General features: G+C 44.7%; 2 protein-coding genes across 3 annotated transcripts in view; one reads left to right on the forward strand and one right to left on the reverse strand.

The window, feature by feature from the left end:
• Positions 1-16326, forward strand: part of EPSTI1 (epithelial stromal interaction 1) — a 577346-nt gene that overhangs the window by 74204 nt on the left and 486816 nt on the right. The gene's annotated exons all lie outside the window — the stretch shown is intronic.
• Positions 2766-16326, reverse strand: part of LACC1 (laccase domain containing 1) — a 384759-nt gene continuing 371198 nt past the window's right edge. Inside the window, exons 2-6 of one of the 2 annotated variants that reach the window (XM_081947922.1) lie at positions 13645-14406; positions 12370-12551; positions 11486-11651; positions 7329-7554; positions 2766-5957 (exon numbers count right to left, since the gene is read on the reverse strand). In XM_081947922.1, coding sequence (XP_081804048.1) covers positions 5783-5957; positions 7329-7554; positions 11486-11651; positions 12370-12551; positions 13645-14233 — 1338 coding nt within the window. In that variant the 5' untranslated portion in view covers positions 14234-14406 and the 3' untranslated portion in view covers positions 2766-5782. Of the gene's footprint in view, positions 5958-7328; positions 7555-11485; positions 11652-12369; positions 12552-13644; positions 14586-16326 lie in introns of both variants that reach the window. The other variant, XM_081947921.1, reaches the window with a different exon arrangement.

Genomic DNA, 16326 nt, shown 5'->3' on the forward strand with positions numbered 1-16326 from the left:
AGGGATGTATATGGTGATTCTCAGTCCTCCAGGTCATGGTTGTCCCAAAGGTGTTTTTTCCAGAGGCCAAGGACTTCCTTTGTTTTGCTTTAAAGATCTTTCACTTCTCATCCAAGAAGCTTCTTCAATTCTGACTGAACGGTGGAGAATGGAAGGATTTATATTCCCTGCAGTCATCTGGTCGTTAGCGCTCCCTCTGAGAGTCATTGAGGCCACTTGGAGGTTTATCTGTTTTTCTGTCCAAGTAGTCTCAGTGACTCTCAGAGGGATGCGCACACCAGCCAGCTGTTTTCCGGCCTTCCAGAGGGCCGTGGGAGGCTGTTTTTGTCTTCCCCAAGTTCCAGAGGCTTTCTTGAAGCCTGGGAAGGGTGAAAATGGCCTTCCCCCGGAGGGAATACGAAGCTCAGCTTGGAGGCAAGGTGTGTGGCGCATGTGGGGTGGGTTGTGCACACATGTGGGAGCACGTTTTGCATTATGGGTTCCAGCATGCAGGCGCGCTATCGCACACATGCAGTCACACTTTTGGTACCCAACAACAAAGGTCAGCTGTTATTGCACTAGGCCATCCGTCTGGCACCCACCTATTGAGAAGAGAAGAGGAGAGGAGAATAGAATAGAATGGAATGGAAGAGAATTACAGAATAGAATGTAGAATAGAATAGAACAGAATAGAATTAGAGTAGAGTAGCGTAGCGTAGCGTAGCGTAGCGTAGAGTAGAGTAGACTAGAATAGAAATTAGATGATGGATGGAATGGAATGGAATAGAATAGAATAGAAGAGAATTACAGAATAGAATGTAGAATAGAATAGAATAGAATAGAAGGAATGGAATGGAATGGAAGAGAATAGAAGAGAAGAGAATTACAGAATAGAATGTAGAATAGAATAGAATAAGAGTAGAGTAACGTAGCATAGAGTAGAATAGAATAGAATAGAATAGAATAGAAATTAGATGATGGATGGAATGGAATGGATTAGACTAGAATAGAATTACAGAATAGATGGTAGAACAGAATAGAATAGAATAGAATTAGAGTAGCGTAGAGTAGAGTACAATAGAATAGAATAGAATAAAACAGAATAGAATTAGAATTCTTTATTGGCCAAGTGTGATTGGACACAGAAGGAATTTGCCTTTGGAGCAGAAGCTCTCAGTGTACACAAAAGCTATAAATCATGATCTCAGTCATCATAAAAACACTTTCACCCTAAAGCATAAGATTCAACACAGTGAAAGTCATCGCGTACCAAATAAGCGATCCACATAAGCCCTACTTAGGAAACTAAACACAACAACATCCATCGCAAAGACGTTTCAACAAGTCTGGCTTTCGTTTGGTTTCGTTGCCTGCTGTTGTGGCTGAAAGAGGAGCGCTTGTGGGAAAACCCACCGATGGAGAACAAAAAGATTTCCTTTGTGAAAGCAAAGGCGCTTGGGGCTTTCCCAGGGAATAAAACCCTGCTGATATTTGAGGCAAGCGACCCGCCCCTTTTGATAGACGCCAGGGAATTAAAAGGATTTGGAAAACACCGAAGATTAATACTGTACAATAGAGGTCTCCAAACTTGGCAAATTTAAGACGTGTGGATTTCAACTCCCAGAATTCTCCAGCTGGAGAATTCTGGGAGTTGAAGTCCACACGTCTTAAAGTTGCCAAGTTCTGTTGGCTGGAGAATTCTGGGAGTTGAAGTCAACACGTCTTAAAGTTGCCAAGTTTGTGGACCTCTGTTGTACAACTTGGAGAGAAAAAACCCACATTGCTTTATCTACAGGTCTTCTGGGTCAGCTTCCCTTAACATGTATTTTCCAATCTTTATCTTGGTACTAACAATCAACCTGGGTGGAAAAATGTCCTGGATACCGCAGTGGCCCCTTTGTGTTTTGGTTTTGCTGACAGGTGCAGACTTTGGCAGTAGGTGGAGAACTTCACTTTGGGCGTTTTAAACATCTCCCCAATACATGGAATGATATGTAGCCATTGGGTGGAATTATGATCTTCCACTTACAACAGTCCATTTAGGGACGGTTCGCAGTTACGACAGTACTGAAAAAAGTAACTTAGGACCATTTTTTCACACTTAGCGCCATTGTGACGTCTCCATGGTCAGGTGTTCAAAATTCAGAGGCTTGGCAACTGGCATGTACTTAGGTCGGTTACAGAATCCCGGGGGTCACTTGATCTGCTCTTGCAACCTTTTGACCAGTGAAATCAATGGAGAAGCCAGATTCACTTAACAATCGTTCACTAACTTATGGCCTGCAGTGATTCACTTAACAGCAGAAAGATTTTTGCATCAAGGTAGAAGCTGGGATGAGCTTCCCAGGACCATCAAAAATGACCAACCTGAAGGCCACGAGGATAAATACGGGAGTTGAGATCCACACATCTTAAAATTGCCAAGGTTGGGAAACCTCCCTGCAGTTAGGAATCTTAAGTTATGAATTCTTGAGCAACCTGCTTCAAGCAACAAGAGTCACATTCCTAACTCCTGCAGAGCAGAGATGAAAATTTATTAAACAATTAAGTTAATTATGATGTCCGTCATTTTGCCTTCCACTGTGAAAAACCAAGCCTTTCCACCAAGAACGGACCCTCTAGTGGCAGAATATTGCGGGAGGACAAAGAGAGGAAGTGGGGGGGAAACTGTTAAGGAGTTATTTCCTGTTAAGGAGCTTTTGCTCATGATCAATTCATATATTTTCCCCCTGATTATATTGGATTTAGGTAGTTAATAGAAAATGCCGAGGCAGACAAGGTCAACAACTCTTCCTTCCCTTTAATCTGGCACAAAGGAATAGAATTCGTGATTATATTTGCATAGCGTAGCGTATTGATCCACTGAGCTGATGAAATTCCAAATTGTATATAAATAAGAACTGCATTTCCCCCCCTCAGCTGATAAAAACATCGCTCTGGAACAAAGCTGCAGAATTACACAGCCCCCAAAATGCTTTTAAAATGCTGCAAAATAGGCTTGCAAGTGGGTTTAAACGGCATTTTTAACTACACAGTGCCACCCAGTGAATGGGGTCTGGAACTGAATGGTCAGGGGAAAAAACCACCTAAATAGACCCTCTGCATTAACGGCCACACCCAGGAGACCAAAACACGGTCAAGCAGAGAGGATGAGCAGGCTAGATAGTTAAAAAAAAAACAAGGGAAGGAAGACAAAGCAAAGATGGAATATACAGGAGCAAAGATGCTTAAAATTAAAAATGTCATTAAAATTAAGCTACAGGTAAAAAAAAGGATAGTTCCTCAAATTCAAGAAAACTGCCCATCTCTGTGTTCTGGCCTGCCAGCAGCTATTGGAGCTGGCAGCAGACTCAAGACAGTGAGGAGGTTGGGGAGGAACCTGGGCCTGTCCTGGAGTCTGGGGGAGGCTCTGAGGAGGGCTCTGTGTCGGAGGCAGAGAGGGGGCCAGAGCCATATGCCAGTTATCAGCTGCCTTTGGAGTCAGACATCAGTGAAGCAGAAGAACAGCTGGAGCCTGTTCCTGATGTATGCATGCACAGAGCTTCCCGGAGAAGGGAAGAGCTATGGAACCAGGGTTGACTTGGGAGTAAAGTCACAGGTGGACGGTAAATGGCCCCTCCCATAGGGATTAAAGAGGAGCGAAAGGGGAGTGGAGTTTGCAGGAGACAAATACTGTAGTTCGCTTAATTTGTTCATGACTCTCTGAGACTCCTTGCCAAGTTTTGCAGCTCTCCAAGCCAGAGAAGGTCTGTGACTGTAAATCCTCCCTTAAAAGACTTTGCTGGATGGGAATGAGCAGAATTAGTAAAAGGGGTTTTTGTTGGGACAAGGAGTTTGCTTCAGGCTCTTGGGAAGCCTCGGTCAGAACACTGTCTTGCCATTCCAAAAGGTTGAAGAAATGCACAAGCTTGAGTTGAATGTGTTAGTAAGATCATTATTTTATTTAAAAGAATGAAACGAAATGAAATAATCACTATTATTCTGATCAAACGTTGATCGTGAGGGCCACAAAACTCAGGTATAACTTTCAGTCTGAAAAAAAGCATTGATTAGAACATGCAGAAATATAATTTTGGGAGGTGCTTAGTGGTCTCTGAGCTTGAAATGTTCTTCAAGACGTTCCACTACCCAACTAGGTAACATCATCAGTGCTAGTGGAGAGTGGGGTATGCTCTCAATTTATATTCTAGTGGTTTTCACTGCCATTGTTGGTGCGAGTGGTCTTGGTAGCTATTTGGTTGGGCTGTTTACTGTTAACTTGTTTGTCAATTCTTTGAGTGGGGTATTGTTTACTTCCTGATTGTTGGTCTGATGTTAACTTTGGTGTTAAACTCTGCTCATCTAGGTGTGTTGGTAGCTGATGCAGTGACGTGCGGTGAGGTTTATGATTGGTGAGGCACTGACACAGTGCTGGGTTTCAAATATTTTTAGACTTGTGGACTTCAACTCCCAGAATTCCACAGCCAGGCATGCTCAGTTCCAATTTAAAGCGACAGCATTTGTTTTTCTCCTTTGCTCCTTCTTTCTTTTTCTTCTCCTTCCCCTCCTTCCTCCCTCTCTCCCTTCCTCCCCCTCTCTCAAACACACACACACACACACACAGAAGTTGGATTGGACTATCTCTCCTACCCCTTCCCTCTCTCACTCACTCTCAAACAAACCCCTCCACACACAAAAGTTGGATTGGATATCTTTTCCAGTGGCTTGAAAGCAGCTCCTCTGCCATCCCTCCCCCCATTCCCCTGCTGCCTTTCCCAAACACCTCCACCACTGCAAATGCAGCCTGCTGTCTGGGTGGGAAATGCCTGGAACACAATAAAGCCCACCCACCACCTCCTGCTGGCAGGCTGGGGTGAGAGGAGAGGCAGAGAAGCCGGAGGGGAGCCGAGCCGAGCCTTCCAAAAGAAAGAGGCTGGGGGGAAGTGCCTCCTCCTGTGGTCTCCTCAGTGCTCGCTTGTGCTCTCCCTCCCCAAGTGTAGTTTGATTGCAGGTGGAGCCACGTTGCCTTTTCAAACTTGTAATCAGTGAAGCTGGGCTAGATTTTTATATAGTTTTATCCAGCAGTGTGTGTGTGTGAGAGAGAAATGAATGGGGGCCTGGGGAGGAAGTCACTACACTTGGGGAGGGAGAGCACCAGTGAGGTTAAGCAGAGTCATCCACAGTGAGGCAGCAACTAGCTCAGCTTTTTCCTTTTCCTTTTTTTTTCATGATGAGAGTGGTGAGGCTGTGCCTCACTTGCCTCACCTGACTGCACGTCACTGGTTGATGGGGAGGTATTTTGGTCATTTTGTTCCTTTTTTGGCAAAATAAATCCTCATTGAATTATGGAACAAAAGATTCAGCAGAAGCATTTGAAGGTCAAAATAGAACAGGAAGAGAACTTGGAGGTCTTCTAGTCCAACCCCTGCTCAAGCAGGAGACCTTATACTTTTTCAAATGGTTGCCCAGTCTCTTAAAATCTCCAGTGATGATGGAGCACCCACAACTTCTGGTGACAAGTTGTTCCACTGATGAATTGTTCTGTCAGGAAATTTCTCCTTAGTTCTAGGTTGCTTCTCTCCTTGGTTAGTTTCCATCCGTTTCTTCTTGTCCTGCCTATAATAGGTTGACCCCCTCTTCTTTATGGCAGCCCCACAAATACTAGAACCCTGCTATCATGTCTCCCCTGCACCCTCTTTTCACTAGCCACACCCAAATTGTTGGTTGCAAACAGTTTAAGAAATTGGTTGGAAACTATAACTGTCACTAGTAAGGAAAGTTAATCAGCCTTCATCCAAAGTTCCCTTGGTTTAGGATGTAATCTTCAGTTCTTAATAGAGATGAAGCCAATTTGAGTGCCAAAGTTTTCTCCGTCTCGAACATGTGAGTAGAACTTGTCGGGATGACAGGATGTGCAAAGAGTGAGGTTTTGCTCTGGGTCTGTTATGGAGTCGTCTTGAATGTTCCTGGGTTGGATGCCTCCAGCTTCTAGGAGAACTCTGTTGCGTGGGAAGAAAACAAGAGAAAATGTTATGTTGCAGGTATTAGTCACCGCAAAAAAATATAGGATGAAACAGCACTGGGGATTTTCCCAGCTGGGGAAAATGGATAATCAACATTTCTAGCAAGAATTGTGGTTGTGCTTATCTTTGATATTTAGAACCTTCAGAGTTGTCTACATTTTCAGAGCCTCCCAATTCCTAACATCTGAGGTCTCTAAAGTTACATTAAGAGCACTACAAGGAAAATGGCGCATTAAAGAAAGAGAGAAAAATCATACACAAGGGCATGAAGGATTCAGGTATTACTTAGTGCAATTAATGTTCTTTTAGAGCAGAGCAGTCTTCCCAAATTTGAGGGACTGCCACAGAGAGGAAGGCGTTAATCTAGTCTCCAAAGCACCCGAAGGCAGGACAAGAAGCAATGGGTGGAAACTAACCAAGGAGAGAAGCAACCTTGAACTAAGGAGAAATTTACTGATGGAACAATTAACCAGTGGAACTGTTTACCACTGGAAGTTGTAAGTGCTCCAACACTGGAGGTTTTCAACAAGAGGCGGAACACACATTTGTCTGGAATGGTTTAAGGCCATGATGGCGAACAGGTGCATGGCATACATGCCACAGGTGGCACACGGAGCCATATCTGCCGGCAACTGATTTTTGGCCTTCTGATAGGCCCTTTGGGCCCATTTTTTGCCCTCCCCAAGTTTCGGAGGCTTTCCTGGAGCCCGGGGAGGATGAAAATGGAAATACCAAGCTCAGCTTGCAGGAGAGCAGGTTGGCACTGGAGGGTGGGGGTTTGTGCATGCATGCGCATGTGGGGGGGGCACTTTGCATTATGGGTGCTGGCATGTGCGCCCGCTATTGTGTGCGCCCGCTCGCATTTTTGGCATCCAACAACAAAATGGTTAGCCATCACTGGTTTAAGGTCTCTTGCTGAAGCATGTGGTTGGATTAGAAGACCTCCAAGGTCCCTTCCAATTCTGTTAAAAGGAAGGAAGGAAGGAAGGAGAGAAGGGAACAGAATGGAACAGGAGGAAGGAAGGAGAGAAGGAAAGAAAGGAAACAAAGAGGGGAGAGGGAAGGAAGCAGAAGGAAAGCAATGGAGAAGCAGAGAGTGGGGGGGGGAAGGAAGGAAGGAAGGAAGGAATTTCATGACCATGAGAACTATTAACCAGTGGAACTGTTTGCCTCCAGAAGTAGTGAGTGCTCCATCAACTGGAGGTTTTTAAGGTGAGACAGGACAGCCATTTGTCTGGAATGGAATAGGGTCTCCTTATTGAGCAGGGGGTTGGACTAGAAGACCTCTAGGCTCCCATCCGACTCTTCTAATCTTTTATTCTAAAGTCTCCCCAGGGCCAAACTTACCGTGTTGCTCTCCGAATATCAATGTACGGGTTGGGTGATTCAAAACATCTTACGCAGGTTGGATCAATCTTGTAAAAATCTTTTGCGGATTGCTTGGGTAGCGTAAAGCAACAGGGCCCCACAGACGGCCCAAGAACTACGAGGATGTCCTTGACGTCAGAAGCGTACTCTCTTACCATAGCGTCAACTACAGCCATAGAAACCCCTAGTAAGGTGCCTTGCCAGCCTGCAACACAGACGAAAAACAGTAAGGTAACTTGTTCTTTTAGGATTTAAATGCAGGAGGGTGCAAAATAGCAATGCAAATCCCAAACTGTATACGACAGAAATGTGGAAGGAGAGAAAAAAAAGTCTTTGCAATGACAACTGTTGCAGGGTTCCTATGGTGATCATGTGATCAAAATTAGTGTATAAAATTTGTGGCATGTACTTTATATTTGCAACGTCCCGAGAACCAAGGTGATGGATCCACCATTTGCAACCTTTAAAAAAAAAATTAGTTTGTCAAACATGTACAAGATAGCAGATGTAAATATAAACATGGACATGAACAAAGAAATGAAATAAATGGGGACAGAAGGACAGGGACGGAAGGCACCCTGGTGAGCTTATGCAAGCCCCCTTTACGGACCTCTTGGGAATGGGGTGAGGTCCACAGTAGATAATTTAAGGTTGAAGCTGTGGGGAGTTGAGGATGTAACAATGGGGTCAGGTAGAGCATTCCAGGCGTTGACCCCTCTGTTGCTGAAGTCGTATTTTCTGCAATCGAGTTTGGAACGGTTTATCTTGAGTTTGTATCTATTGTTTGCCCGTGTGTTATGGCTGTTGAAGCTGAAGTAGTCGTTGACAGATAGGACGCGGTAGCAGACAATTTTGTGTACTGTGCATAGGTCAGACCATAGGTGACATTGTTCCACATTGTCGGTTTTCGAAGCCGGTTTTTGAAAAATAAAATTGGGGGCGGGAGTGGGGGAAGAAGAGCTGGATTCGCTTAATGACTTATGATTCACTGAACAACTTGCCGTGATTCCCTTAGCAACGGACGCACAATCAAGCACAACTTCACGAAGCCACAGAAATTGTGATCCCAAGTGCAGACCTAACTGAAGGACTATCCGTACTATGCAAAGAACTAGCCAAAATTTCTTAAGAGAGGTAGTCCTCAACTTACAACGGTTCATTTAGTGACCGTTCAAAGTTACAATGCACCCCCCAAAAGTGACTTAGGACAGTTGCAAAATCCCCGTGGTCATGTGATCAAAATCCAGACATTTCGCGACTGACTCATATTTATGACTGCAGTGATTCACTTAACAAAGGTGGCAAAAAAGTCACAGCCACAATTGAGTGCAATGTTTCTCTTGCTAAGGGAAACGTTTGTTAAGTGAGTTTTGTCCCATTTTACGTCTTTTTTGCTACCCTCGTTGCTAATTGAAGGACTAGCCGACATCATCTTGTAGATTTTACCAATTTCACAGGTTTAAAACTATTAACGCCGTTCTTTAAAAAGAAAAAAAAATCAGGAGGATTCGGAATTTCCCAGGGGCATTGGAATTTCATTTTCTGTACAGATACAGGAAGGGACCTTGTAGGTCATCTAGTCCAACCCCCTGCCCAAGCAGGAGACCCTACACCATTTCTGACAGATGGCAGTCCAGTCTCTTCTTGGAAGCCTCCAGTGATGAAGCTCCAACAACTTCCGAAGGCAGCTTCTCTTCCATCGGTTGATTGTTCTCACTGTCAGAAAACTCCTCCTTATTACTAGGTTGAATCTCTCCTTCAGTTTCCATCCATTGTTCCTTGTCTGGCCTTCAAGTGCTTTGGAAAATATGTTGACCCCTTTCTCCTCTCTGTGGCAGCCCCTCAAATATTGGAAGTTGCTCTCCTGTCTCTCCTGGTCCTTCTCTTCACTAGACCAGCCATGCCCAGTTCCTGCAACCGTTCGTCGTCTGTTTTAGCCTCCAGTCTCCTAATCATCCTTGTTGCTCTTCTCTGCCCTCTTTCTAGAGTCTCAATATCTTTTTTTATAGTGTGGAGACCAAAACTGGATGCTGCACTCTAGGTGTGTGCCATTGTTGTACAGAAAAACGGCCATCGTGGTGATTCTTTTCTATTCTGTTGCTTTCCCAGTGGCATATTTTAAACTGCTCAAAGTGACTCAATCAACCTTTCAAAATCCGGGGAACGGAATGTGCTAGCCTTCCACCAACTTCCCCGCACAAAGAACCAGGAAGTAGTGACAAAACACCACAGGGATCAGCGATTAATCTTCACACCCTAGCAACCAAAGAAGCAGAGGGCAGAGCAAGACAACATTTTTTTTTTTGCAAGCTACAATTACCTGAAGTCAGCGTAGCTTGGAAAGAGCATGTAAGCGTTCTGTGTCTTTCTGACCTAAACGTGTTTTTATTTTCACTTCTTCATATTCCCTTCCTCTTGCCTTCTGCCTAACAAACATGTCCTGCGTTTCTCACAATTGTTTTAAGACCAGGATATAACTTGGCTATCAAATGGAGAGAACGTTTAGGCCTTGTCCAGTCTGTGGGATTTCCTAATCCACTTTTTGCGGCAAAGCACTGAAGCATTCACGTAATGTCTGAGAAACTGTGTCTACGGTCATGATTCCAGGTCATGGTTGTCCCAAAGATGCTTTTTCAAGAGGCAACTGGACTTTCTGGTTTTCCTTTGAAGAGGTTTCACTTCTCATCCAAGAAGCTTCTTCGGTTCTTCTTCAGAACTGAAGAAGCTACTTGGATGAGAAGCAAAACATCTTCAGAGGAATGTCTACGGAAATTCTCAGTCGTCCAGGTCATGGTTGTCCCAAAAGTGCTTTTTCCAAAAGGCAACTGGACTTTCTTGATTGTTTTCCTTGAAGAGGTTTTGCTCCTCATCAAAGAAGCTTCTTCAGTTCTGAAGAAAGTTTGTCAGAACTTTCCAAAGGGAAAAAAAAACCCCAGGAAGTCTTTTGGAAAAGCACCCTTCAGATCTGAGAAACTAGCAAAGAGCAAAAGAGAGAGCTTACTGAAAGAAACACAGCTAGTCCTCAACTTACAACTGTTTCATTTAGTGATGGTTCAAAGTTACAAGGGCATTTAGTGACTGTGCAAAGTTACAACGGCACGGAAAAAAGCAACTTAGGACAGTTTTTCACCCTTAAGACCATTGCAGCATCGTCAGGGTCACCTGACTAAAATTCAGACACTTGGCAGCTGACTCATATTTACGACGGTTGCACAGTGCTGGAGTCACGTGACCCCCTTTTGCGCCCTTTGGTCTGGCAAGGTCGATGGGGAATCTGGTTTCACTTAACAACCGTGTTAAGCGAATTTCAGAAATGCAATGATTCGCTGAACAACGGTGGCAAGAAAAGTCACAAAACGGGGCAAACCCACTTCACACATGTTTCGTTTAACAACCACCATTCCGGCCTCCATTGTGGTCGTAACATGAGGACTGCCTGTATACTTGTTAGGATCAGCATCAAGGCAACCTGAGAGCTCCGAGGGGGAAGAGGGAATGGAGCTGTCAGAGAAAGAGAGAGAAGTGGGCCGTCTGTCAGTCCTCAGATGGAGAGTCAAGAGCCCCCAGGTCTGGAGGTGGCTGATGAGGAAGAGGAGAAACAGCTGGGTCCAGTGCCTGATGGGAGGATGCACAGAAGGCAGAGGAGAGGAGAGCAGTGGAAATCTATGGGCCGGTCCTTGGGAAGGAAGAGCCACCGTTGCTAGCGAAGCCCCACCCTAACTCTGGGGATCAAAGGCAGGGGGTGGAGATGAATAGATGTGGCAGAGGAGAGGAGAGCAGTGGAAATCTATGGGCCGGTCCTTGGGACGGAAGAGACACCGCTGCTAGTGAAGCCCCCCTCCCTAGCTCTGGGGATCAAAGGCAGGGGGTGGAGATGAATAGATGTGGCAGAGGAGAGGAGAGCAGTGGAAATCTATGGGCCGGTCCTTGGGACGGAAGAGCCACTGCTGCTAGCGAAGCCCCACCCGAGCTCTGGAGATCAAAGGCAGGGGGTGGAGATGAATAGATGTGGGGGAGACAGAGAGAGACAGAGACAGACAGACAGAGATTCTGCTCCTCATAAAGGGAACGTTTGTTTAACTACAGAGAGTTTGTCGTCTTTGGGGGCCGGGTCAGAACAACAGGTGTTCGGTTACCTGAATGGGCAGCTCCACAAACTTTCTTGACCGGGTCAGCAAAGAGAACAGGAATGCAGTCTGCGCCGGGAGCGGCGACGGTGATGCCTCTTTCATTAGTTACGATCCCATCGTAGCTCTCCGGCTGGGGTTTCCCCATCACCCAGACGCCACTGGCGTGGTTGACCTGTTGACAGACCCAATAAGTGGGGCCTCTGAAAGACTGGATTCCCTTCTTTGGTTCCAAATATTCCCCTTAGGACTCTCAAAAACAATAATCCCAGGGAAATAATCCCATTTTCTAGTGGGCCAGTTGAGAGGAATTGTGGGCTCCTTGGTGCTGTCTCAGCTTGGTGGGTTTCTTGTAGACGTTTCATGACCCAACAAGGGAACATCATCAGTGCTAGAAGGGAGCGGGATTTACCCTCTGTTTATATACAGTTCTTTCTAGCACTGAAGATGTTCCCTAGCTGGGTCATGAAATGCCTGCAAGAAAACTATAAAGGACCCCACAGATCTCCTTTTCTCCAGACACCCCACTCCTTTTTAGCACTGATGATATTAAATAGTTGGGTCATGAAACGTCTGCAAGAAACCCACCAAGCTCAGAGAGCACCAAGGACCCCCCAGTCATCCTCCCCCCTCCTCTTTGCAAACCCCCTTCCTTTTTAGCACTGAAGATGTTCCCTAGTTGGGTCATGAAATGCCTGCAAGAAAACCACCAAGCTCAGAGAGGACCAAGGCCCCCTAGTTGTACTCTCACCCTTCTCTGCAAACCCTTCCCCTCCAGCACTGATGACATTACCTAGTTGGGTCATGAAACGTCTGCAAGAAAATTATCAAGCAGAGGGAGCACCAAGTACCCCACAGTTTAACGTAGGAAGCTTTCTCCCTCTGGATCTCACCTTGATGGTGTGATACATATCTGGGTTGAATCCAGCTGGGTGGGATAATCTTCGAAGGTTTTCCTTAACCACAGCTGGTGGGTCTCGCCGCTTAGAACTGCTGAAGAGATTTAAAGAGCTCAGCGTTGGGACATAGGAGATTCCTCCGGTTCTCGTTGTGAATCCATGCAGGAAAACATGTTCTAAAAAAAATGTTTTAAAACACAAAAGGGGGGAAAAAAATCCAGTTATACTCAGGGCATAAGCATACGTTTTCTTACATTTTAAGGTGCATTTAAAAAAAAATATCCTTACAGAGAACTCAATCTGGATTTACTGAAGTATGAAGATTTGGACTTACTTTATAGCTATAGTAAAAAGTTTACTGAAAGTATCTGATTTGAAACGATAAAGTCAGGTGTTCGCTTTCTACAAACAAACATGTTTACTTGTTATCAATGCTATGGAAAATCTGATCAATATCTCTTAGAGTTAGAAGGGATTAGCTGGATGGTTAACAATGGGATTTTTTTGCTTTTGTGTACATCTTTTTCAACATTTATTTTTCTTTTCTTACGTTCTTTTTTTTCTTTTCACCTCTGTTCATTTGGGCTCATGGGCCTGTTTTTTTCTTATTTGGTTCCTATGTTTCTTTTTGTTTGTTCCTATATTACAAGCCGTTAAAAATACCTGCTAAAAGTTAACAGACAGATCCTTGACTTATGAATGCAATTGAGGTCAAAATTCCTGTTGCTAAGCAAAATAGCTGTTAAGTGAATTTTGCCCCATTTATAGTTGTTAAGTAATTTACCGCAGTTCAGTTAGACACACGGTTGTTAAGTGAATCGGACTTCAACCATGGACTTTACTTGTCCGAAGTTTGCAAAAGGAGATCGTATGACCCCAAGTCACTGCAACTGTTGTTGTTAGTTGTTAACTGTTGTTAGTTCCTCTAACCCCCCCCCTGTACCTTTTACCGTGTCTACCGTGGACCTTATGCATTTCTTAAGAGGTCCATAAAGGGGGCCTGCATAAGCCCACCAGCAATCCTACCATCCCTGTCCTACTGTCCCCATTGAAATGGACTCCTTTTATGTGCTTATGGCTACATTTCCCTTATTTATATCCGCTTATTTGTGCCATTTTTTTCATGTGTTTTCATACCCGTTTCCTTGTTGACAAATAAATAAATAAAATAAATAAACTGTCAAAAATGCATGCTATGTTCACCATCTTGAGTTATTTGTAAAAATAATGAAGGCAGGATACAAAATGAATGAATATTTCCCATGTTACCTGGGATCAATGAAGATTTGAGGATGGTGAGATCTCCTTTTAGGCTGGGAAGACTTCCCAAAAACTGGCTTATTTCCTCCTGGATCCTTTCCATCTCGGGATCCACGCGCAGTCCTGCTTTGCTCCCCGATTCCAAGGATTTCTTCAAGAGCCGCTCTTTGGAGCCCATTGGCAGCTCTACCAACTCATACTGGTAAAGTTTGGTGAAGAGTTGCTCCATGTACGTCCTCACCAAGGATTTTCTCTGCCAGGACAACAGGAGGGTGATTTTTTCCACGCCGTTTTCGTCCAGCTTCTGCTTCACGGCGTACAAGGCTGCAGCGAAGGTTTCGGCACCCACCACCTCACAGCAATGTAAACCTTTCAAGGCTGCCTCAATCTGCTCTTGGCCCTTCCTTTGGTGGTCAGGGGTCTGGCAGCAGATGAAAAAACCCAGCATGGTCCCTTGGAGGTCTTTCCTGCGCATGGTGTCGGATATCCCGGCTAAGCAACACGCCAACTTTGGATTGGAAGCCTCCGGCCCTAAGTGCCACAGATCAATCAAGAGGGCTGGAATTGGTGGCCGAGAGGCAGAGTGACCATCCATCATCTCCCTCCCCCTTTTTTTAAAAAATAAAGGACAGCCTTTTATTTTAGAAAGCTGCCCCTGAGTTGTAATTATTTATTTTCTTGGTTTAGCTCTAGGATTTTCCTATGGAAAGCAGCTTGAAGTTATAAAATTGTTATTATTTTTTTAAATTCCTACGTTCCTTTTTCAGATTTCTTTTTTCAGGCCTTCTTTTCTTCCTTCTTTTTTCTTCCTTCCTTCCTTCCTCTCTTTCTCTTCTCTTTTCTCCTCCTTGTCTTCTCTTCTCTTCTCCTCTCCTCTTCTCTTCTCTTCTCCTCTCCCAATGATCACTGCACCGAGATATGAGCGGTTGTATATTTCAGGAAGCTCCAACCTTTGGAGAGAGAAAGTGAGAGAAAAATAAAATTGTGAAGAGCTGAATTTGTCATTTGGCTAGAACGTAGACAAGTGCTATAGTAGTTCAAGAGAGCAGTGGTGATCAGAGCAGAGAAGCATAAACAAACAATAGTCATAAACCTTAAATTGCTCAGAATAGTTCACAGTTGAATGGAGTGTTTTTCCTGCCTTACCAATATAGAGCATAGAATAATACGGTCAGAAGGGACCTTGGAGGTCTTCTAGTCCAACCCCCTGCCTAGGCAGGAAACCCTACACCACTTCAGACAAATGGCTATCCAACATCTTCTTTAAAACCTCCAGTGTTGGAGCACCTACAACTTCTGGTGGCAAGCTGTTCCACTGGTTAATTGTTCTCACTGTCAGGAAATTCCTCCTTAGTTCTAGGTTTGGATCTCTGTTTAATTATCCTCCACCCATTACTTCTGAATGCAAAAAATAAACATCTCTTCATGCCAAATTCAAACCCCGAAATTCAAGCTCATTTACACACTGTTGGTAGAAACCACACAGAAGCACTCCATGAAGAAGTGACTCTTGACTCCAAGGTGCTACACTAGACCCACAACTATTTTGAGGAAGCACCAGAGACAACAGCCAGTGACTCATATGTATTCCTGCATGCGTGCCTCGAGTTTGCAATGCGTAATATGCAAACCTTGTTTGATAAGAAGCGAAAGTTAGATAAAAATGCGTGCACCGAAATATGGCAGGTGACTGAACTGGTCACTTCTGCTTTGATTCCAGACTTTTGAGAAAGAATGCAACTTGGATTTATTAAATGATGACACATCACCCCCACAACATAACCATTAGCTGGTTATCCTGGTGGGGATGATGTGAACTGTGATCTCTAATGCATCAGAAGCGCAAGGCATTGATTGACTCTTTAGGTTGGTCAAGGGCCAGCTTAACCCATTGACCTTTATTGGAGAAGAAGAAAAGTTTTATGCCAGCTGTGTGTATGTGTATCTGTTCTCTCTCTCTCAGCTGAACTCAGAGCAATTGTTTTGCATAATAAAAAAACTGTCTAGCTAAGAAACTGAGAAGTGATTGTTGCAGATCTCGTGAAAGGCTGAGCCATCCAAGTTTCTGCCTTTATCAACTTCCTCCTTAAAAGCTCGCTTTTGCAACTCAATCCAAAGTTGCATGCCATTCAAGACACCCCCCCCCCCCCCCAGGGTCCTTGCTGCTCTCTGAACTTGGTTGTTTTCTTGCACTGTTCTGCACTGATGATGTTACCTAGTTGGGTCATGAAATGTCTGCAAGAAAACAGCCAAGCACAGAGAGCACCAAGGACCTCACAGATCTCCTCTTCCTCCTCCTCCCTGCAAACCCTACTCCCTTCTGGCACTGATGACGTTCCCTAGTTGGGTCATGAAATGTCTGCAAGAAAACCACCAGGCTCAGATAACATCAAGGCGCCCACAGTCTTCCTCCTCCTCCTTTTCTCTTCCTCCTCCTCTCTGCAAACCCTACTCCCTTCTGGCACTGATGATGTTACCTAGTTGGGTCATGAAATTACTGCAAGAAAACAGCCCAGCACAGAGAGCACCAAGGAGCCCACAGTTTTCCTCTTCCTCTCTGCAAACCCTACTCCCTTCTAACACTGATGCTGTTCCCTAGTTGGGTCATGAAACGTTCGCAAGAAAACCAGCAGGTTTTTCTTCCTTTCAACCCCCAGCTGCAAACTTTCTCCTCCCTCCACATGCAGGACA

Source organism: Natrix helvetica (genome assembly GCF_964273705.1).
Source record: "Natrix helvetica genome assembly, chromosome: 3".
NCBI lineage: Eukaryota > Metazoa > Chordata > Lepidosauria > Squamata > Natricidae > Natrix > Natrix helvetica.